The sequence below is a fragment of the Sinocyclocheilus anshuiensis genome, unplaced genomic scaffold (assembly GCF_001515605.1).
Source record: "Sinocyclocheilus anshuiensis isolate Anshui unplaced genomic scaffold, SAMN03320099.WGS_v1.1 scaffold115, whole genome shotgun sequence".
NCBI classification, from domain to species: Eukaryota; Metazoa; Chordata; class Actinopteri; order Cypriniformes; family Cyprinidae; genus Sinocyclocheilus; species Sinocyclocheilus anshuiensis.
Window position 1 is genome coordinate 796,289 of NW_015548219.1, and position 23,389 is coordinate 819,677.

Genomic DNA, 23,389 nt, shown 5'->3' on the forward strand with positions numbered 1-23,389 from the left:
TCCACAAGCCGTATAAGCACCGGTGGTCAGACCAGACGAATGCCCGTATACAGGCCCGGGAGGGGAGCGATGGGTTTCCCTGCCAGGAGGATGCGGTCTTAGGACACAACTGCATCGCTACCGACTGCTCCACCCGGGGGATCGCCGTATACCGTCGAGGGTGGTGAGGGAGGAGGAACCAGCGGGCCGGTTTCTGGCAGTAAAAGGTGCCGTCCACTACCTGGTGAGCTCCTCATGCACCTCTAGGAAGAAAGGCACCGGGGCGGGGCGCTGAGTTCTCAGCACGAGCCACCCCGAGAAACCAATCATCCAACCTCGAGGGCTCGGGACGCGGTGGAGGTTTCCACTTCCACTTGAGCCCTACCCTTTCAGCGGCCCGGGAAAGCATAGCCGACATCTCTGGATCCGATTCAGGCATTGCCACCATCCCGGAGGGCGGCAGCACAGCCGAATCTTCCTCTCCAGAGAGCTCTCCCTCCGATGCAGTGATCAACATCTGGTCGTCGGGAGGAGCACCGCAGGATACCGCTGGTACGCTCTTTGAAGAGGGCCCAACGCATTCCTTTGGCCACTCGACTGGATCTGAAGCGCTAGAGAAGTGGTGGACTCCCTGAGCGGTTTGCCACCACTGTTACCCTCAAACCACCCGTGCTACTACCGGAAGTAGTCCTCGCCTGGCAGCCGCCAGAACGAACACTAGATCGCGGCAGAGGCAACAGAGCTCTGCCCCCTTGAAGGTAACGAAGCCTGGTCCGCAGCTCCGAGATGGTCATTTTCCCGCAATGGGAACATGACTCATCCACGAACGCCACCTCAGTGTGTTTAATGCCCAGACACGTGAGGCACCGATCGTGACCATCACCCGGCGCCATGTAACGACCGCATCCAGAAACACACAGGTGAAACGGCATCTTTAAAAAGACGATCCGTCTTCTTTAGAAAGATGCACCTGTGTGAGCTCTTTTAGAGAAATTGTCTCTTTCAGGGAAATGCTCTTTTATGTGCTGAGGCGCACAGGGGAGATGGCCGCTTGCAGCACGACAAGGGGTAGTGCAGCCTGAAGTGCGCAAGCCACTCGACACAGGAACGACCACCGCTGAAGCGCTGTCCGCCAACACAGAAAGCTTCCAAGAGCGTGTCGAACTCATAGACAATTGAAGACACTGGTTGGAGCAGAACGATGTTGTCGTTCGGCTCCAAAGTGAAAAGCTGGTATGCGTTGCACTTGCTGCCTTTTTATGCTCACGCTGTGATCAGCGGCAGCTGGATGCAATCATCGTATGCCAATGTGTTGGCTCGTTTAGTTAAACTCGAAGTAGTTAGGTCTCTCGAAGCGAGATCCCAATTCGTCGGTCAACGACGTGACGTTGAGAGTGACCGACTGAAAGGGTATGCCTGGTCACTGATTGGACCCTGATCAACCAATCACAATGAAGATATGACTCCTAACTTAATCTGATTGAGTTACAGGCATCACAAAAGAGAGACATGACTAACCAGCTAGACAGGAAGAGGAGGAAGCCCACTTTTTACCTTATATGCAGATTTATGTTCATGGTAACCTCACCAACTTGCACCTATTATAAAATTAAGACTATCAAGTGGTACTATTCAGTTATTTTGAAGATCTTTCAGAGTTACAGAACACAGGATTTAAAAAAAATGCAATGTCCATCGCAATGGACATCAGGTTTTAAAAGATATCAGCAGGAACCTCATGATTTAGTTGTATGACAGGTTGAGAAATTTGTGCAAGCTTTTCAAAGCTAAAATATAGAGCTACAAATTCTAATGCCAATGTTTTATGAACAGTGATGTTAATGAAATATTATTCATATGATTTCATTTGTCTTCAAAGTGACCATAGTCTGTCGATCAATTTTTCTTGGTTTTAGTGAGAAACAGCCATAGTGGATGTGATTACACAGCAACACACACACTCACAGCCCCTCGACACACTGATGCCTTAATGCTATAATGCACACAATCGTATATTCATCAAAACAACCAGCAAGCACACATAAACACATTCACATACACACAAATACATTTATGCATATATTCCGATTCACCCACTGCAACCAACAAAAAGGATCAAACAAGTTTTTTGAGACTTCATATCATCTTCTACATTCTTATTGCATTGCTCATTCTTACAGTATATACAGTATTCAAAATCTTTAATACTAGATCAACTCTAGTACACAAAGTCTAGTCCATAAGTATGGCTAAAATTATGAGGATTTTTATGTTGCTTCAGTCCTGCCGTCCGTTGTAGTGGACATTAAAAAAATCGAATAAAAAAATGAGTTGGCACAAATCTTGTTTTTTAGACTCATTTCTGTATTGGAGAAGAGCAAATATCAAGTGGATAAAATTATTATTTTTTTAATTCAGGTCTGAAGGGGTTAAATAAACTATTTCAAATCACGAACTTCGACAACAATAATAACTTTTACTTCTTTAGTTAATGCGAAAACTGTATTTTTCAGGCTGATTCAGAGTAGTGCATCAAATTTAACTGTAAGGACGTACATTTTTTTAGCCTATTAAATAAAGAAACATTGTGAACAACTGACTGACACAAAAAGGCTTCTTTGTTATGAATAAATAGTTTATATTTCATATAAACTTGTGAATTTGCAATTTTGCAAGACATAATAGGTTCCCACATTATTTGATATTATATGTTAATGTTTTATCTCTAACCTTTAATTGATTTTTTTGTTGTTGTTGTTATGTCTTACAGGTTCTCACTCTTTGTGGTTGCTTGTAACATACATTAAAGGAGAGACACCATTTCCTGAATTTAGCGTCACATTTATGCTGGATGACCTCACAGTAGGACACTATAATTCAGAAGCTAAGAGATACATTCCTAGAGATAATACTACAAATGAAGATGATATTGTTTCTTACATCTTTTATGCAATGAGGCATGATTTGCAACCTTTCCATGTGGGCAGACTAACATTTAAAAACTACACAGAAAGTATGTTAGCTTTGTTAAAATATAGCATATCGAGATTGAAAGTTGGATATGAATATCTTGTCGTGGGACACAAGCTATGTCTCCTCTGTCCTGACAGGTCCTCAACTTTATCAAGTGATGAGTCATTGTGAACTGTGGGACAATGATAAGCCTGGACAAATGATCTCTAAGTTTGCTTTTAGTGGCTCCACTACAGATGAAATGCGTTTTTATGACAACAAGTTTACATATGAGAGCCCAAAAGAAATGGCAACACTATCTCTGGAGCTGTTCAAGTGGCGTCATGAGACAATAAACTACCCATCCTGCATAGCAACTCTCAGGAATTACCTTAAAAAGAGACAAACTCAAGTGAATAAGAAAGGTTGGTCTCCAGTCTGTTCTCCCCCAATATTTAAATAGATTTGAGCCACTGAGCTCTTACAGGTAAAATATAATTTTGATTTGCAACACAGGAATTCCGTCCTTTTTATTAACTGAAGCAATAACATTAGAAAACATCTCATTCTTATTACACAGGATAGTGTTTTATAAAAAGGTAAGATGGGTTTTTTTTCTTCCCCAGTAAAACTGCGAGTGAGACTCATCAAGAAAGCTTTCTCAGATTCTGGAGGGTTTCGTGTGAGTTGCTTGGCAACAGGATTTTACCCTCGTCACATCAACCTGACCCTGTTCAGAGACGAGCAGCCTGTAGCTGATCATGAGATTACTGGAGGAGATCTGCTGCCCAATACTGACGGGACGCACCAGATGAGGAAGAGTGCTGCAGACAAACACAGATACACCTGCTCGGCTACATACCTCAGTCTGGACAACAGGATGACTGTGGATTTAGGTGAGAAATTCTTACTGGGCAAAAAATACCAAGCTAAACTCTAAATGAATTTGTGGTTCATGTTTCAGAGTACGATCATGGAGAACCATTTAACTCAGTGATTCCATCAGTCCTAACAGTTTTGGCTCTGGTATTGGTGTTTGGGGCTGCTGTTATTACATGGAGAAAGCGGCTTGGAGGTAGGTCAAGAACTGAAAATAATTAAAATTGTCTAATGAGCTAAAGCTCATTAGGAAAATCAAGGAAACTCAAACAGATATTTTTTTTTATTAGATACAATTAATTATTGCCATGCTGTTATATTTTTATGTTGTAGATTCATCAAACAGGGGTTATTCCTCTGCTTCTAGTGAGTACAGGCATTTATTTATTTATTTGCTGCTTCAAAATATAAAATTGACATTTGCATAATGTGACGAGCGACCCGAAGCTTCATCAGCGTCGCCCTGGAAACAAGCGAGGAACACCTTCCCACAGACAGCAGCGTGTGACCGACCAGCCCCAGAGGAGCACAGCACGGACCCACTGCATTGGGAAGAAGGACGAGAGCACTCACGGCACCGGAGCACCCACTTGGACCTTTTCTGTACTCACCCACTTATAAATAAATCCACCCTCCGGGGCATTTATTGAGCCATCCTTGTTGTGTGATTCTTCACCCCGTGACACTGGTGGAGAATGCAGGCGAATCCGTGAAGAATCACCGACAAGCGATCTCCTTCACCTCACCTTTTTTATCCCTTTTTTGTCTCCGGGTTTTTTTGTCACAAGCGAGCGCTCCTCCCCCACCATGGACGAAATCCTCCAGCGGCTCACCGAGGTTAGCATCCGCCAGCAACAAATAGTTGAGCACCTAGCCACCCGTCAAGGAGAGACGGAGCAGGAACTCGCAGCACTGCGTGCCGCCGCCGCTCAACGCGTTCCGCTGCCGGACCCCTGAGTACAAGCCCTGGACTCCGGCAGTGCGGTCACTCTGGTGCAGTCTCACATTCTCGCCCCACGAATGGAGTCTAAAACCTTCCTCCCCATAACCAGTGTCCACGGAGATACACGACAAGTTCCAGCTCGCAGGGTGACCATCTCTGCCGCTCCCGGCGCCTGGCCTGTGGAAGTTGGGGTAATGAAGGATCTTCCTGTCCCCGTGCTGATCGGGAGAGACTGGCCCGGGTTTGACCGCCTGCTGGCCACGGCCAAGAGGGGGCCGCCGAAGACCGAGGCCCACGAAAGGACCTCGTCAGTGCCCCGTTCTTCTGGCCTCGGAGAGCGGGAGAGAAGGTGAGTCCCCCTCCCAAAATCCTAACCTCTTCTATGATGTGTTCTAACAGGTGACGGGAGGGGGCTCATTTGGAAAGGAACAACGCGAGGAGCCCAAGAGGGGGCCGCCGAAGACGGAGGCCCACGAAAGTACCTCGTCAGCGCCCCGTTCTTCTGGCCTCGGACAGCGGCAGAGAAGGTGAGCCCCCCTCCCAAAATCCTAACCTCTTCTATGATGTGTTCCAACAGGTGACGGGAGGGGGCTCATTTGGAAAGGAACAACGCGAGGACGACAGGCTGAAGCATTGCTGGACCCAGGTCCGGGTCATTGAAGGCAAGGAAACTCAGCCTGGCCCCCATCCTCTCCCGCATTTCATCGTGCAAAATGGCCTGCTCTGTTGTGTCGCGCAGCGAAGGGGGGAGGAAAAATTATTGTTGGTGGTGCCACGCACGAAGACGGAGACCGTATTGGAGCTGGCCCACTCACATCCCTTGGCAGGGCACCTCGGGGCCGCGAACACCATCCAGCGGATCCGCGACCAACGCTCCGCCCCGAGACCCGAGACCAAGACCCAGGAACGAGCCTTTTTAGGGTTGGCTGGATATTTTCACTGCTTCATCCCTAACTTCTCCTCTTTAGCCACCTCCCTGACAGACTTGACAAGGAAGGGGCAGCCGGAGAAAATACAGTGGACACCAGCAGCGGAAGAGGCCTTCCAGAGGGTGAAGGGGGCCCTCACCTCGGAGCCGGTTCTCCGAGCCCCGGACTTTAGTGTCATTTATATTAGCAGGAGGCTGACCCTGGCCGAGAGAAACTCGAGAGAAACAACTCCAAGTCCTGGAGCTGCGGTACTACCTCCTTGGCCAGAAGTTCACCCTGGTCACAGACCACGCACCCCTTCAGTGGATGGCCCGCGCTAAGGACACCAATGCCAGGGTGACCCGATGGTTCCTCGCGCTCCAGGACTTCCACTTCGTGGTGCGTCATCGGGCTGGAGCCGCGAACGCCAACGCGGACGGCCTCTCTCGGATCTGGGCAGCTTTCGCAGGTCTGTCAGGTGTCACTCCCCACCCACCCCCTATCTCTCCCCTACTATCTCATATTGTTAACAGGAACAGGTCACAGGCTGATCGGTCACAGCTGCAGCTCATCAGGCGACGGCTACATAAGCCACGCAAGCCCTGCCACCTTGGAGACACTTCTCCATGGGACTGAGCATTAACTCGCCCTCTCATTTCTCCCACAGACAGCAGCGTGTGACTGACCAGCCCCACAGGAGCACAGCACGGACCCACTGCACTGGGAAGAAGGACGAGAGCACTCACGGCACCAGAGCACCCACTTGGACCTTTTCCGTACTCACCCACTTATAAATAAATCCACCCTCCGGGGCATTTATTGATCCATCCTTGTCGTGTGATTCTTCACCCCGTGACAATAAATACAATAAATAGTAACATATTTTCTATATAGTTTCATTCATATATATTTTTGACTCATAAGTCATTAACTGCATTAACTGCATATTCTCAAACATTTTAGCATCTGAAGAAACTGTGGACACTTCAAGAAATGTTCAAGTTCATGACACGAAGCCACATAGATGAATGGAGAACAGTCTTCAAACAACTCCAAATTAAATTGTGTCTAAAATAGAGAAAGACTTTTACTAGCTTCCCATATTTCAGATGTAATAAAACTAGGCAACAAGACAACTATTACAAACAGAATATAATTAGCCTAATTATAATTAGGAAAATATAATTAGCTAACTAACTAAATATAATTCATATTTTTTTTTGCCAATTTCCATCAATTGCATCCCTGCCATTATTTCATATTGTCATGGGTATTCTGTGTTTTTGAGTTCCATTGAGTTTAGGGTGTTGAAGTTGTTCATGTACTGTATTAGTTTGCATTCTCTCTCTTCCTGTGCTTTCTTGCTGTTAATCTGTTCCCTTGGTTACTCATGATTTTTACCTGCTCGTTATTTAGGTCCTCCTTTAGTCTGTGTATTTATAGCCCTTAGTTTTAGCCCTATTTGTCGTTCTCATTGTGTATGGTGTGTCATAATGCTCCTTTATCACTTAGTATGTTGGTTTTGTTAAATAAAGTACAGTTTGCACTTAGACCCATGGCTACAGCCATTGTAACATGATAATTTTTTGGTCTCGCTGATGTCTTATAGCCACTTTAAAATCTAAATTTATGTTTTAAAAAAATTACTATCAAACTTATTGTTAAACTTAACATTATTTTTTTATTAGAGAAATTTGTTTTGTGTGAATTGTCCACATTTTTAAAGGTGCAACAGGTGATTGTCTTCAGAAACATTTTTTTTTTGCTGGGGAGTGTGACGAGCGTCCCAAAGCTTCATCAGCGTCGCCCTGGAAACACAGGCTGATTGGTCACAGCTGCAGCTCATCAGGCGGCGGCTACATAAGCCACGCAAGCCCTGCCACCTTGGAGACACTTCTCCATGGGACTGAGCATTAACTCGCCCTCTCATTTCTCCCACAGACAGCAGCGTGTGACTGACCAGCCCCACAGGAGCACAGCACGGACCCACTGCACTGGGAAGAAGGACGAGAGCACTCACGGCACCAGAGCACCCACTTGGACCTTTTCCGTACTCACCCACTTATAAATAAATCCACCCTCCGGGGCATTTATTGATCCATCCTTGTCGTGTGATTCTTCACCCCGTGACAATAAATATTGTTAAACGTAACATATTTTCTATATAGTTTCATTCATATATATTTTTGACTCATAAGTCATTAACTGCAATTTAAAATTATTCTCAAACATTTTAGCATCTGAAGAAACTGTGGACACTTCAAGAAATGTTCAAGTTCATGACACGAAGCCACATAGATGAATGGAGAACAGTCTTCAAACAACTCCAAATTAAATTGTGTCTAAAATAGAGAAAGACTTTTACTAGCTTCCCATATTTCAGATGTAATAAAACTAGGCAACAAGACAACTATTACAAACAGAATATAATTAGCCTAATTATAATTAGGAAAATATAATTAGCTAACTAACTAAATATAATTCATATTTTTTTTTGCCAATTTCCATCAATTGCATCCCTGCCATTATTTCATATTGTCATGGGTATTCTGTGTTTTTGAGTTCCATTGAGTTTAGGGTGTTGAAGTTGTTCATGTACTGTATTAGTTTGCATTCTCTCTCTTCCTGTGCTTTCTTGCTGTTAATCTGTTCCCTTGGTTACTCATGATTTTTACCTGCTCGTTATTTAGGTCCTCCTTTAGTCTGTGTATTTATAGCCCTTAGTTTTAGCCCTATTTGTCGTTCTCATTGTGTATGGTGTGTCATAATGCTCCTTTATCACTTAGTATGTTGGTTTTGTTAAATAAAGTACAGTTTGCACTTAGACCCATGGCTACAGCCATTGTAACATGATAATTTTTTGGTCTCGCTGATGTCTTATAGCCACTTTAAAATCTAAATTTATGTTTTAAAAAAATTACTATCAAACTTATTGTTAAACTTAACATTATTTTTTTATTAGAGAAATTTGTTTTGTGTGAATTGTCCACATTTTTAAAGGTGCAACAGGTGATTGTCTTCAGAAACATTTTTTTTTTGCTATGCTGGTTGAAAGTCTCATCACATCCCAATAGCAATCGATAACCTTTTCGCACACGAGTTTAAAATATACACTGCAAAAAATGGCTTATCTTACTTAGTATTTACTTTTATCTAGTAAAAGTATCTTGATTTAAGAACTTTAAGATATTTTGACTAGAAACAAAACAAAACTACTAAGTAAGATAAGCCATTTTTTGCAGTGTACTATCTGAGCCCCCAGCGTGAGTTTTTTTAGCCGAATTTTAGAATGTATGGCTTTACTGTTTCCATGGAGACATGGACGTCATGCTTGTCACGTGACACACCGCAGCCACTATAGAGTGGTGGAACTATGATGTCATTTTGTAGGCAAAAACCCGGAAGCAAGCATTTTACTACTTCCGGTTACTATTCCATCTGTTCCATCGTCCCATTATCCCAGAGTCAATGGTTTTTTTGAATGGGAGTTTGGTTAAATCCCCTAAAATAAGGTCCGTGGTTCACACAAGCTCAAGATACTTTCACGTTTCATTCTACGACATAAAACACACCAGTTACACTACACTCGTGATTTTTTAAAACTGTTACGTTTCTTAAAAAAGACGGTTGCTAACAAGTTGCTAAATGGGACTACAGACGCTGTCGGAGACATTAAACGTCATCACACCGAACAGTTTATCAATTTACAGTATATTCCAATTGTAGTATAATTTATAGTACAATTAATTGTAGAATAACCAATTAATAGTTTACCGCATTTTCGGTGTGATCGTATGCTCCAGGGAGTGAAGCCTAGAGTGATCACACCGGTGTGATCGTGCGCGTTAAAGGGTTAAGTTAAGTGGTCTAAATGTATTAACCTATATGTATTTATATATTCTGTGGAAGGCGTAAGACCAAAAAATGTTCGTCCAATCAAAACGCTCAGTCCGATTTTAATTGGCTAAAGTTAGCATTTTCTGAGATCTCCTACTGCACCTTTAAATAATTCTCAAAACATTTTTAGCATTTGAAGAAACTGTGGACACATCAAGAAATGTTCATCATGAAGTCACATGGATGAATGGAGAAAAGTCTTTGAACAACACTTCTTAAAGGAATAGTTTACCCCAAAATTGCTCACCTTCAGGCCATCCATGATGTAGATAAGTTTTATTTTTTTATCACAACAGATTTGGAGAAATTTAGGATTACATTATTTTCCCACCAATGGATCTTCTGCAGTGAATGGGTGCCGTCAGAATGAGAGTCTAAACAGCTGATAAAATAAAACAATAATCCACAAGACTCCAATCCATCAATTAACATCTTGTGAAGTGAAAATATGTGCGTTATAAATAAATGAATCACAATGTTTTTTATTTTATTCTGGCTAAAATATGAGTCGTCGTATATCCATAATATTGTTTTCTTCATGGTACTTCCATGGAAGTCATCTTTTCTGAATCAGGAGAGAAATATGCACAAACAAAGCACAGTTTACAAGCAGAAACAGTTTAAAGCAGTTGTGAACAAATCAAATACTGTATGTGGGTGGATTTTGATGTCAGAGGACAATAGGAACAGGTAACAAACAGAGACCAAACAGGACTTTTAGGATAAAACACCTTAATGACTGATTTGTTTCTTACAAACATGCAGCTTTTCAATTCACCAAAAGTTACATTTTGAACTGGATTTGGATTATTCCTTGTGGATTATTATGTTTTTATCAGCTGTCTGGACTCTCATTTTGATGGGACCCATTCACTGCAGAGGATCCATTGGTGAGCAACTCATCTTGGATGAACTGAGGGTGAGTACATTTTCATCAAATGTTTATTTTTGGGTGAAAAGACTTTAAATATTTTTCACATACTGAAAAAAGACACCACTAGTGGTTTGATCAGTGCTACTGGTTACCTGCTTTTGGCTTTTAAAAGATAAACTTTTTTCCTGCTGTCATGAATGCCATTGTATTTGCTGTTTTGACCTAGTCTGGGTGCCAACAGATACAGACAGAAAGATAAAGCAGTCAGATAGATAGACAACACAAGTCAACACTGTATGGTTATACGCACTTTTGGATCACACTGTATGTTATTTACCTTCTTTAGGTTGTTCTCATTTAAACTGTCTGTTGCTGAGTAAATTGGGACAGAAACAGGGATATGTACTTAAAGCCTCAATGTATATCTTTGGTGCAAAGTGGCCCAAAAAGGAAAAAAATATTTTGAGTTATATAGTAATACAAATGAAAAAAACATTTCAGCTACACTGATTACACAGAAAGGAAGAGTAAAACTAAAACTGAAGTATTCATGTCATGGTGTTAAGATATGCACAAACTTGATTGTCCAGATCTTTGAACACATAGTTTTCTGATCACAGAGATATATACACTGCATGCTCAACAATATGGACAAAAATCTGCTCCTTTTTGTGCTTTTACTACCAACAGCTGCTTCAAAGGGTAAGTCCTCTGATGACTGCAGAATGAAAATGTGTTATTGTCTATAATTTTATTACAAGTCAATGTGCTGAGTAGTTATTTAGCAGTCCACTAACCACACACTTTCTCTTTTTCAGACTTAAACTCTGCGTCTTGTTCATATAGATATGTTATATGAGATGTTACAAACAGCCTTTTACTTGTTGTACTTGCAATGTGTATGGATATTTGTATTCTCAGTTACATTGTTAGTATGGAGGCCGTTTTGAATTATTGCTACAATCAATAAATGAAATGAAGTTTATGTAATGAAACCTTGATGATTTCACACAGTTAACTTAGTTAATTGTAGTTCCAGGCAGACATTCCCACTACCTTTCTCTATGTATTTTATTGAATCTCTTATTACTGTGCACTTCACATATTGTTGAATTTTATCAATGGTTTTGGTTGTTGTTTCTCACAGGTTCTCACTCTTTATGGTTGCTTGCAACTTACATTAAAGGGCAGTCACCTTTTCCTAAATTTGGTATCACATATATGTTGGATGACATTATAATTGGATATTACGATTCAGAGAGAAAGCTCCATTTTGTGAGAGGAAATACAACAGAAGATGATGACGCATTTGACGAAAATTATCACATGGATACAAGTAATGATATGTACAAGTCTATAAACTATAGAATTAAGTTACAACGTGATAATCATACAAACAGTAAGTACAGCGTTACAATGAATGTTATGAGGGATATGTTGTAACAATTTCAGTGTCTACATAGAATGTACACATAGAGTTATGAATATTGGTTCAATAAAGAATTGATTAACTTTACAACAAGTGGGTGGGGACAGAAATTTATAATACATGGTATTGATATGGACCCGACAATAACGTATTCAGATTCAAAATGTATAAAGGTTGTATTTAAGAATTATATATTAAAAAAAAAATTTATACCGTGAACTACAACAACGAAAAACTTTTAGGACAAGATTTCATGAGATATCATGAAAATATGATAAGTACACTCTTAAAAATAAAGGTGCTTCAAAAGGTTCTTCAAGCGATGCCATAGAAAAACCATTTTTGGTTCCACAAAGAACCATTCAGTCAAAGGTTCTTTAAAGAACCATCTCTTTCTTACCTTTTTGTAATCTGAAGAACCTTCTTTCGCCACAAAGAACCTTTTGTGAAACAGAAAGGTTCTTCAGATGTTAAAGGTTCTTTATGGAACCATTTAGACAAAAAGGTTCTTCTATGGCATCGTAAAGCACCTTTATTAGCTGGCCTGGAGCCTGAATGAACATTCACTTTCTTCCTCACTCACAGGTCTTGATGTTCATCAGATACTGATTCACTGTGAAATGTTGGACAACATGGAGTCAGGGCATATTACAGCTAAGGGTGCTACAGGAGGATCCACCGTAGTTGAGCTGCATTTTCTTAACAGGAAGACAACTTTCAGTTCTTCTTTCCATACAAAGACTGTCCAGCCATTTCTAAGATTACTCCAATATCACTATGAAAACTTTAACTATTCACTTTGCATGGAAACTTTGAAGGGTTACCTTAAAAAGAGAGGAAATCAAAGGAAATCAGGAAAGGTTAGTCACATGCACAATTTTACCCGATTTTTCTTAAAAATTAACAAAATATAAAACCAAAGGTTAAGATAGTAGACCTGTTCTGATGGTGTTGTGGACAGCAGGCATAAACAATGGGGAAAAAAAACAATTTAATTGGGACTAACAGTCAAAAATACAAAATAATTAGGAAAGTGAATGTTTAGGGTTTTCTTTGCAGAATCATGGGTAGAGTAGTTCTTCACCAGGATTTGCACTGTTATTACTTTTACTTCTGGAACATGGTCGTGTTACACACTTTATGGGCATGTCACTTCTCCAAACCAGTTATGCATTCTAAAGATTTCTTTGGTTGTGTGTACACAAGAGCAAAAGAAATACTAGCTCCTACTGTACACATTAAACTTTTGGTAGCACATGCTCTTTATGGTATGGACCACTTTCCACAGATTGTGATGACTTGTTTCCACAAAAGTAAACATTGTAAACTGTTTTTCTATTATTGTCAAAAATGTGAATTTATAACCGTTTAGATTTTTACTAAGAAAAATTAAGTTCACGCTTTAAATATTATGTTGATTTAAACCTATCTTTATTTTTTATATTTATATGATAAATTTGTACATAAAAAATAATCATGTTTTCAGGTGTGCATTTATCTCTTTTTTAACTTTCTTCTGCAGTGAAACCCAGAGTCAGACTTATCCAGAAAGCAAACTCTGATTCTGGAGGGTTTCGTGTGAGTTGTTTGGCAACAGGATTTTACCCTCGTCACATCAACCTGACCCTGTTCAGAGACGAGCAGCCTGTATCTGATCATGAGATCACTGGAGGAGATCTGCTGCCCAATGCTGACGGGACGTACCAGATGAGGAAGAGTCTGGAGATCAGTGCTGCAGACAAACACAGATACACCTGCTCTGCCACACACCTCAGTCTGGACAACAAACTGGACGTAACTTTAGGTAATTAGTTCACATGAGACTAGTGCACATAAAATAATTTATCTGAAAAATTAATGTATTTGTGACGTTTTGTTGTCAGAGTATCCAGGGGAAACATTTGAGTCAGTGACTTACTCTGTGCTTGTGGTTTGTATATTGGGGTTGGCGTTATTGACAGTGGCTGCTATCAAATGGATCATGAGGAGAAGATGGCAATCAGGTAACACAAGACATGAAACAGTACAATGAGATGTTAAAGGACAGATTCATTCAAAGATACCATATAAGGATAATTTTGTAAATAATATTGCGTTGAATTGATTTTTTCAAATAATTAATGTCCATTTCTTATTTTCTGTGTTTTATTGTAGTTTCCTCTACAAGTGATTACTCATCTGCTTCTAGTGAGTAATTTCAATGTAGTTTATGTGTTAGTATTTTCTAAATATTTTATTTTCATGTTGTGACCCTGGTTGTACTTTAATTTCAACATAGCAAACAACTGTAATTTTGATTAAAATAAATATTTCCTGACTATTCCAACTTCCATTTCAGCAACATCAGATTCATAAGGTTTATGGGCAAAATAATGTGATTGGCTTGATAAAAATAAAACATCCTGTGTGTGTGTGTGTGTGTGTACACTCTTAAAAATAAAGGTGCTTCACGATGCCATAGAATAACCTTTTTGTCCAATTGGTTCCAACCTTTAACATTTGAAGAACCTTTCTGTTTCACAAAAGGTTCTTTGTGGCAATAGAAAGTTCTTCAGATTATAAAAAGGTAAGAAAGAGATGGTTCTTTAAAGAACCTTTGACTGAATGGTACTTTGTGGAACCAAAAATGGTTCTTCTATGGCATCGCTGTGAAGAACCTTTTAAGCACCTTTACTTTTAAGAGTGTATGTTTATGTACCATGTGTAAATATGCAAACTTGTAAACTAGCTTTGTAATTGCTGAAATGTTAAAATGCTCTTGTATCATTTATTATGCAGTATGTAGAATTACTGTTGTTTTTACATGTTAAACTAAAATTATTTTTTTTTAAATTAAATTAAATTACAAATCCATAAGAGTAGGGCATAATATACTGTGTTAATTTAAAGGAATATTCTGTAGGCTATTTGTATATATTTGTATAATAAATATTACGCAGCGCCTGAAAATAGTCCCCAGCACACTCCCCGTGCAAGCAGATGGCCACGTTGGTTATGTTGACGGAAGTTAGCCTATTTTCAGGCGCTGCGTAATATCATTGTGCCTGCTGCACCCATGGTACGGCAGCAAAGTTCCTTGATTATTACGCCGGAATGAGAGTATAGTTCCTAGCCATATCGGCCTAGAAAATCGCAACTTTTCATTTTCCGTCGGTCTTAGTACACGATGTAACTACAGAAGAGTCAAGTTTTAAATAGGAAAAATATAGAAATTCTTCATTTTTGAGCGAGATGCTAACGGTCTAATCAGATTCAATGATCTATCTAGCTCGCCTATGCCTAGAAACGGCCCTGACTGAGGGACTCATACACAAATATTACAAGAGGTGAAAACATTTACTGATGCTCAAGAAGGCAACACAATGCAGTAGGAGCCTGGGGATGTAAACTTTTGAACAGGATGATGATGTGTAAATTCTTCTCATTTTGATGATCATATTTTTTCATTTAGAACTGGACTTCAGAAGCTACATAAATACTTACGTTTCCCAGAAGACAAAATAAGTACAATTTACCCTGATCATCCATGAAAATATGGATCTCAAAATCATACACTCACTGTTGGAAAGGGTTAAAATATGCAGAAGATGCTGGAAAACCAAAGAATGTGCAGGAGCTAGAGGATTTTTCTGAAGAACAGCAGGCAGTTGAACTGCTCCGGACCAACAAGGGACTCGTGAACAACTATCACAAAATATGAAAACAGTCGTGGATTATCCAGGAAATGACACATAGTATTAAGATTCAAGGGTATGTAAACTTTTGAATGGGGTCATTTTTATAAATTCAGTTATTATTTTGTCTTGTGGAGTATATGTAAACATCTGTTACGTGAAATAGCTTATGCAGGACAGTACTAAATAAAGAATAACATGCAATTTTCTTTATCCCTCTTATTTTGTTTCAGTTATTAACATTTTGCACATTCTGCAAGGGGTATGTAAGCTTATGAGCACAACTGTGTGTATGCATATATATATAATATATGAGTAATAATAATATATGAGTACACCCCACATTTTTTGTAAATATTTTATTATATCTTTTCATGTGACAACACTGAAGAAATGACACTTTGCTACAATGTAAAGTAGTGAGTGTACAGCTTGTATAACAGTGTAAATTTGCTGTCCCCTCAAAATAACTCAACACACATCCATTAATGTCTAAACCGCTGGCCACAAAAGTGAGTACACCCTTAAGTGAAAATGTCCAAATTATATACAGTATATTCTCATTTGATGTTTTGTGACTCTTTTTTTGCGCTAACTGTGGTCAATATTTAAAGATCTTTCATCCGGATTATTTTTTAACTCTACAGTAGTTACTCTAAAAGGTTAAGTCTTGCAAGTTATAGAACTTTGAAGATTATAATGCACAAAACAGTTACACAATAGTGTTTGTTTATCAAAACACACAATAAATGTTTGTCTTTTCCAATAAGAGGATCTTTTTTTCCACAATGTTTTCGTATTCCAATGATTACATTTATGCAACAGCAATACAATATTTTCACATTAAATTATTACATTTTGGTTACATATCTTGTTCACATTGGATTTACTGCCACCTACCGTATGGATTCACTAGTAACATTATGACAGCATTTGCAGGTTTGGTAGTGTTTATGAAGGTAATTGAATGCCTAAAAGATTTGCATACGCAGGGTAAGAGTTGTGGAAGTGTACATAAGACTGTAAGCGTAAATTAAATTTGCATGCGCAAGAGAAGCTTTGTAAAGGTGTAAATCGCGTTTCAAGCGTAAGAAAAAATTATTTGCAGCATTTTACTGTTATTCGTACGTGTAATTAATGTATTGTGAAACTGCAGCTTCATGCTAACGCAAAATAAATATGATCTGCATTCTTCTGTATCCGATTGGTTCAATAAACATATGCCAAACAAGACGTATGGAATAAAGAGTCAAAAGGGAGACACTTGTTTAGTATTCAACAGAAAGTGGGGATTGAAAGAAAGGTATATGGAAACAGAAGAGAAGATACTGTTATAACCAGGATCCGTATAGGACACTCTAACCTTAATTATTCATTGCATATAATAGGAGAAAGTGAGTCAGATAGCTGCAGTTACTGTGGAATAACAGAAACAGTTGAACATGTGCTCTTACATTGTGAGGCATATAATAGACAAAGAAAGCAACTTGTTGAAAAATATGGAAGATATGGAAATCAATTTCAGTTATGAATATATTTCAGAATACACAGAAACATCTAAGGGTTTATGGTTTTCTTCTAAAATATCTGATAGATACAGATTTGATTAGAAGAATTTCGTTTTTGTTTTTTTTTTGTTTGTTAATATTAGTAGTATATAATATGTTCGTTCATCGAGGCCTCACACTCCATCCCAGTAGGTGGCGGAAATGCACCTTAAGCTGGTTTGCCAACCGCCATTAAACACAAAAGAAGAAGAAGAAGAACATATGCCAAATCATATGCCAAAACATTAATCTTCATTTAGTTCCGGATCGTTCTCGCTGCCAGAATGGTACTTTTAACATACACATACATTAAAAATAAAAATAAATAAATAAATAACAACTTGATTAAAACATGATACTTTATATAAAAGAAGCTAGGTTATCTCAGTTGAAAAGAAGACATTTGTTTTTGTGATTATTCAGAAATAAAAGTGAAGGTCACAAATGCATGTAGGGTCGTGTCAAAAAAAAGCATATTTGTAATTTTTTTAAACAATATATAATATAACGATTGTATTGCTATGTTACTCCCTAAAGTATTTTGCTTAATGTGGGCTACTTGAGTACATTTTTTCAATATCCGTTTCATTAACAAATTAATATTGTTTGATTGTTTTCTGCAACTTTTTTATAGATGTTTTTTTACTGATACAAATGCATAATAGCCTAAACTTTTGCTCTTTCTAACAGGTTCTCACTCATTGTGGGTTCTTGTAAATTACATTAAAGGAGAGACGCCATTTCCTGAATTTAGCGTCACATTTATGCTGGATGACCTCACAGTAGGACACTATAATTCAGAGGCTAAGAGATACATTCCTAGAGATAATACTACAAATGATGAGACTGTGAGATCATGATGAGACATGAGAAATGATGAGATGAGACTGTTTTGCACATCTTTTATTTAACAAGACATGATTTGCATCCCTTTTTTTGTGGGAAGACTAACATTTAAAAACTACTATTACACAGAAAGTATGTTCAGTTGGCATATTGTGACAGATATTAAATGAATACAGTATATCATGTTAGTTTCAACTTGTGTGTGTTTGTGAATTAAAGATGTTTAAGCTAACAGGTCCTCAACTTTATCAAGTGATTAGTCACTGTGAGCTATGGGACAATGATACGCCTGGATAAATGATCTCTAGGATTGCATTTAGCGGCTCCACTACAGATGAAATGCGTTTTTTTGACAACAAGTTTACATATTGGGGCCAAAATGAAATGGCAACACTATCTCTGGAGCTATTAAAATGGAGTCATGAGAGTATAAGCTACCCAACCTGCATAACAACTCTCAGGAATTACCTTAAATAGAGACAAACTTTAGTGAATAGGAAAGGTTGGTCTCCAGCATGTTTTCCCCTGTCTTTTAAATATAAATTTGAGCCATGGAAATGCATGCATCTTCATGCAACATTAAAAAAAGGAAAAAGAAAAAAAGGCATATTTCAATAACATATTGCTTTATCTACAGTGAAGCCGCGAGTCAGATTCATTCAGAAAGCAAACTCAGATTCTGGAGATCAGTGCTGCAGATAAACACAAATACACCTGCTCTACCACACACCTCAGTCTGGACAACAAACTGGACATCACTTTAGGTATTGAGGTGTGAAAAAAAAACTAACTGTTTCAACTGTGTTTCTAATTTGTTTGTGACCAATTTATCATGTTTGTTTCAGAGTTTGAATTTAAATCCATGATTCCCTCAATTTTGATAGTTTTGGCTCTGGTGTTGATGTTTGGAACTGGAGCAGTTATATATAAATGGAAACAAGGAGGTAGGATGCACAAATTAAAATGAGTCCAGTATGTGCTGAAAAAGATAAAAAAAATTTTTTATTTATAATACATATGCAATTAAAAAGTATGCTTTTCTTTTTAAATTCCTTTGATGTTATAGCTTCATCTAAAAGAGGTAGGATGCACATATTAAAATGAGTCCAGTATGTGCTGAAAAAGATAAAAACATTTTTTTATTTATAATACATATGCAATTAAAAAGTATGCTTTTCTTTTTAAATTCCTTTGATGTTATAGCTTCATCTAAAAGTGCTTATTTTGCTGCTTCTTGTGAGTATATCACTTTAAATTTTATTTTGTTTATCTTGTGAAATGTATTGTGTTTATCTGCTCACTAATTAAATAAATTGTGTTTTTAAGCATCTGAAGAGAGTTTGAAAACAACATCAAAACACAAAACACAACAGGAAGCTGTTGTGAAGGAAACATCTTAAAAAATAAATGAATGATCTACCAGAAAAGCTTAATTTTAAAAACAATGTGGTTGCCAAAGTATTGTATTGCAAACATGTATGTTAGTGAGTGTAAATATTTACATTCCCTACATTTTTCTGTTGTCTGACTTATTTTGTGTTTTTAGTTTTATATTTTAGAAGCTTTTTTGTATAAGATTTGCACTTAGCCTTTTATTACGTTGTAAAGCACTGTGAGAAGCTACTAAATTTTATATTTATTATTCTTTATTCTGTATATGTAGTTTTCAGTAACATGTCTATATCCCTGACAATTAGCATGACATATTGCAACCATTTTCAGAATGTTTCTCATGAAGAACAGGGAGTACAATTCTGCTATGTATATCAAATGCTTCTCAGTGTTCATGCTAATTATTGCCTGTGACCTGTGATCTTCCACTTATAATTAAAGGAATATGCATAAAATGCTTATGTTTTCCTTGGTTATTTCACTGTTGCTTGGATATCTACCTAAATTGTAGTGTGCAACGACATCTATAGTGGTCTGACTTTCTACAAGGACTGAAATTTGGCCCCAGTAATTTCTATTATACATTTAAAATAATCTTTACCGAGTACTAACAAACGACTGATTGGTCCATCCTGAGTACTGCTCAGAAAATTAAAGGCCATGTACGTTGTACTGCTGCATCTGTATGTGTAATTACCACTGATACACCTTAACAGCCATTAAAGTAACTGCTAGTAAAAATATTAAAACTGGAAAAGGTACCAGCAAAAATGTCTGAATGGTTTTAAGATATTTAGATAACAGATCCAACCAACCTCAATTAAAGAAAATTGCCTGTAAACAGTGCAGAAGCAAATACTATGTCAGCCTAGCATCTATAACTATAGGCCTATACTGAATAGAAATGGAGTATACTATACATAAACAATATAAATAAAGTCAAAACTAATAAGTTCTGAGGAATGGCTTGTTAAACTATTAAGGGTTGAAATTATGTAGGTCTGAGACTCTGAGACAGCCTACCTCAGTTTTTTACTGATAAGCTGCTGCTCAAGGAAATAACTCGCAGAGTTGCAGTCATGCGACAAGTTTCTCTTACAAGACTTGCAATATTTCAATTTACATGCAAGATGAGAGCAAGATGATCAAGTTATTTTTTTTTCTGTGGGTGTTTTCATTTCCAACATCTGCTTCAACAGGTGGGACAAGGATTTAGGGTTTGATGAAAAGCGAAGTAGATTTTAATTCATAGACATAATGTAATTTTGTCTCAAGCATTGTTAGCAATCATTGATTTGTTTTGGTTAAGGAAATTTAGTTTTATTACATTATATAGCCTATTTTAATGACAATATAATTTTTCACAGGTTCTCAGTCGGCATGGGTGCTTATAACGTACATTAAAGGAAACACTAAATTTCCTGAATTTAGTGTCACAGTGATGTTGGATGACATTACAGTTGGATACTACGATTCAGAGACAAGCACATACATTACAAGAGGAAATACTACAAATGAAGATGATATGTATAACCTGGGGGATAATACCGCCATAAGAGAACATTTGTATGACCATCTTGTGGATAAATTAAGACGCGAAAATCATACAGATAGTAAGTTAATTTAATTTATTTCATAGTCTGAACAAAGGAGTCTGTTCTGACATCTTTGTTCTCTATTTCTGTCCTAACAGGTCTTGTAGTTTATCAGATATTGGGTCTTTGTGAACTGTTGGACAAGGACAAGTCAGGACAATTTATCATTAAGAATGCATTTAGTGGTTCTACTACAGACGAACTACAATATTTTGATGGCAAGTTTACATATAATGGTCCTTTAAAATATACAGACCAGGAATCAGACCCGGTTCTGCAGCTGTTGATGTGGTATCATGAGGTTTTTTCCTACCCAAACTGCCTAAATACTCTCAGGTCTTACCTTAAAAAGAGAGGAGCTCAGGTAAAGAGGAAAGGTAAGTCTCCAACATACTTCTCTTATTTAATTTAATATAAAAATTAGAACAGGTGCAGTCTTGTCTAGGGTACTATAATAATACTACATTTCTCTTGTCTTGGACAGTAAAACCGCGAGTGAGACTCATCAAGAAAGCTTTCTCAGATTCTGGAGGGTTTCGTGTGAGTTGTTTGGCAACAGGATTTTACCCTCGTCACATCAACCTGACCCTGTTCAGAGACAAGCAGCCTGTAGCTGATCATGAGATCACTGGAGGAGATCTGCTGCCCAATGCTGACGGGACGTACCAGATGAGGAAGAGTCTGGAGATCAGAGCTGCAGATAAACACAGATACACCTGCTCTGCCACACACCTCAGTCTGGACAACAAACTGGACATTGATTTGGGTATGGTCATTAGATTATTTATTTAGTTTCAATGCTTAAACCTGATTGACTTCATTCTTCTTTTTGCTACGTTTGGAACCATTTCATTCAACAGACAAAAGTAACTGGTAAAAAATGTATGTTAATTAACTTCATACTTCAGAGTGTCAAGGGGAAACATTTAAGCAGGTGATTTCCTCAGTGCTTGTGGTTTTGGCATTGGGACTGGTGTTGATGACTGTGATTGGCGTTTTTAAATGGAGGAGAAGGCGTCACTCAGGTAATACATGACATGTCCTAGACAAAACATATTAGATTCATTCAGACTATAGAGATCTATCAATAAAAAAATGCTGTCCATTTTATGTATAACTATTTTCCTGTTTTGTTGTAGCTTCCTCCACAAGTGACTACTCTTCTGCTTCTAGTGAGTATTTTCTGTTTGTGTTTGTGTAATGTTTTGTGGTTCTGTAAATGTTTTAGCTTTCTCACACCTATTATTATTGGTACTTGCATTAGAGCATAATATGACTCATTAATTTGCATGAAGAATAACAACAATATTGATTTGTCTGAATATTTTTTAACCAATATTCTTTCTAATTTCATTTTCAGCAACTGAAGACAATGTGGATAAAACATAATTAAATTAATGGGCAAGTAAATATGTAGCCTATAGATGCATATAATATTAGAAAGTACTGATAACAATATGCATAAATAGAATATAATAGCAGTGGCACATGCATATTCCTTTCATGGTCATTATATTTCCATTTGTAGTTTGTGTGTACTAATAGCCTTGTTAAGATCAACTGGCTGGTGCTTTTTCTTTACATGGATTGTCATTAACAAGCTCATATGAGTCAGATTGTGTAATCTATCAGAAAGTTTAATTTAATTTATTTCATAGTCTGAACAAAGGAGTCTGTTCTGACATCTTTGTTCTCTATTTCTGTCCTAACAGGTCTTGTAGTTTATCAGATATTGGGTCTTTGTGAACTGTTGGACAAGGACAAGTCAGGACAATTTATCATTAAGAATGCATTTAGTGGTTCTACTACAGACGAACTACAATATTTTGATGGCAAGTTTACATATAATGGTCCTTTAAAATATACAGACCAGGAATCAGACCCGGTTCTGCAGCTGTTGATGTGGTATCATGAGGTTTTTTCCTACCCAAACTGCCTAAATACTCTCAGGTCTTACCTTAAAAAGAGAGGAGCTCAGGTAAAGAGGAAAGGTAAGTCTCCAACATACTTGCCTTATTTAATTTAATATAAAAATTAGAACAGGTGCAGTCTTGTCTAGTGTCACGGTCAAGGTGTGTGGAGGCAGGCAGGATGACGAGGACGACCAGAATTCAAATAAGGACATTTAATGGAGCGACAACAAGGCAGACGAGACATACACACTCAGGGTAACATTCACAATAACCGACCATACTAGACAACAAGAGACAGGAACTTATAGGGCAGATAACGAGGGGCAGACAGGTGAGCACACTGAGGATAATTAACTGATAATGAGGACAGGAACAACCAAATAAGGACACAGAGGGAGAAACCACTACAAACAGACCACAGGGGTGTTACATTACTCCCCCCTCCCGGAAGGTGCGTCCTCGCACCGTAGAAACAGAGGGAGGGGCGGAGGGGGACTAGGAGGAGGACAAAGCAGAGGATGCGAGATGGAGACAGGGGAAGGCAAAGGGCTGGCAGGCAGA

The 23,389-nt window shown here is 38.3% G+C and overlaps 3 protein-coding genes and 1 pseudogene across 3 annotated transcripts in view; all 4 read left to right on the top strand.

Annotated features, from left to right (window-relative positions):
* The first annotated feature begins 2,697 nt into the window (after window positions 1-2,697).
* On the top strand, window positions 2,698-6,689 carry LOC107654088 (hereditary hemochromatosis protein-like; annotated as a pseudogene).
* Window positions 6,690-12,664: 5,975 nt separating this feature from the next.
* Window positions 12,665-19,328, top strand: LOC107654089 (hereditary hemochromatosis protein-like). The gene is made up of 5 exons (XM_016441015.1): window positions 12,665-12,707; window positions 13,372-13,665; window positions 18,774-18,872; window positions 19,132-19,164; window positions 19,255-19,328. The coding sequence occupies exons 1-5, from the start codon at window positions 12,665-12,667 to the stop codon at window positions 19,326-19,328; spliced, it is 543 nt and encodes a 180-aa protein (XP_016296501.1).
* Window positions 19,329-19,402: 74 nt separating this feature from the next.
* Window positions 19,403-22,395, top strand: LOC107654090 (major histocompatibility complex class I-related gene protein-like). The gene is made up of 7 exons (XM_016441016.1): window positions 19,403-19,412; window positions 20,688-20,933; window positions 21,014-21,292; window positions 21,400-21,681; window positions 21,824-21,940; window positions 22,055-22,087; window positions 22,276-22,395. The coding sequence occupies exons 1-7, from the start codon at window positions 19,403-19,405 to the stop codon at window positions 22,302-22,304; spliced, it is 996 nt and encodes a 331-aa protein (XP_016296502.1). The 3' UTR covers window positions 22,305-22,395.
* A 420-nt stretch (window positions 22,396-22,815) lies between these two features.
* LOC107654091 (major histocompatibility complex class I-related gene protein-like) overlaps window positions 22,816-23,389 on the top strand; it is a 2,672-nt gene continuing 2,098 nt past the window's right edge. Inside the window, exon 1 of the mRNA XM_016441017.1 lies at window positions 22,816-22,906. Coding sequence (XP_016296503.1) covers window positions 22,816-22,906 — 91 coding nt within the window. The remainder of the gene's footprint in view (window positions 22,907-23,389) is intronic.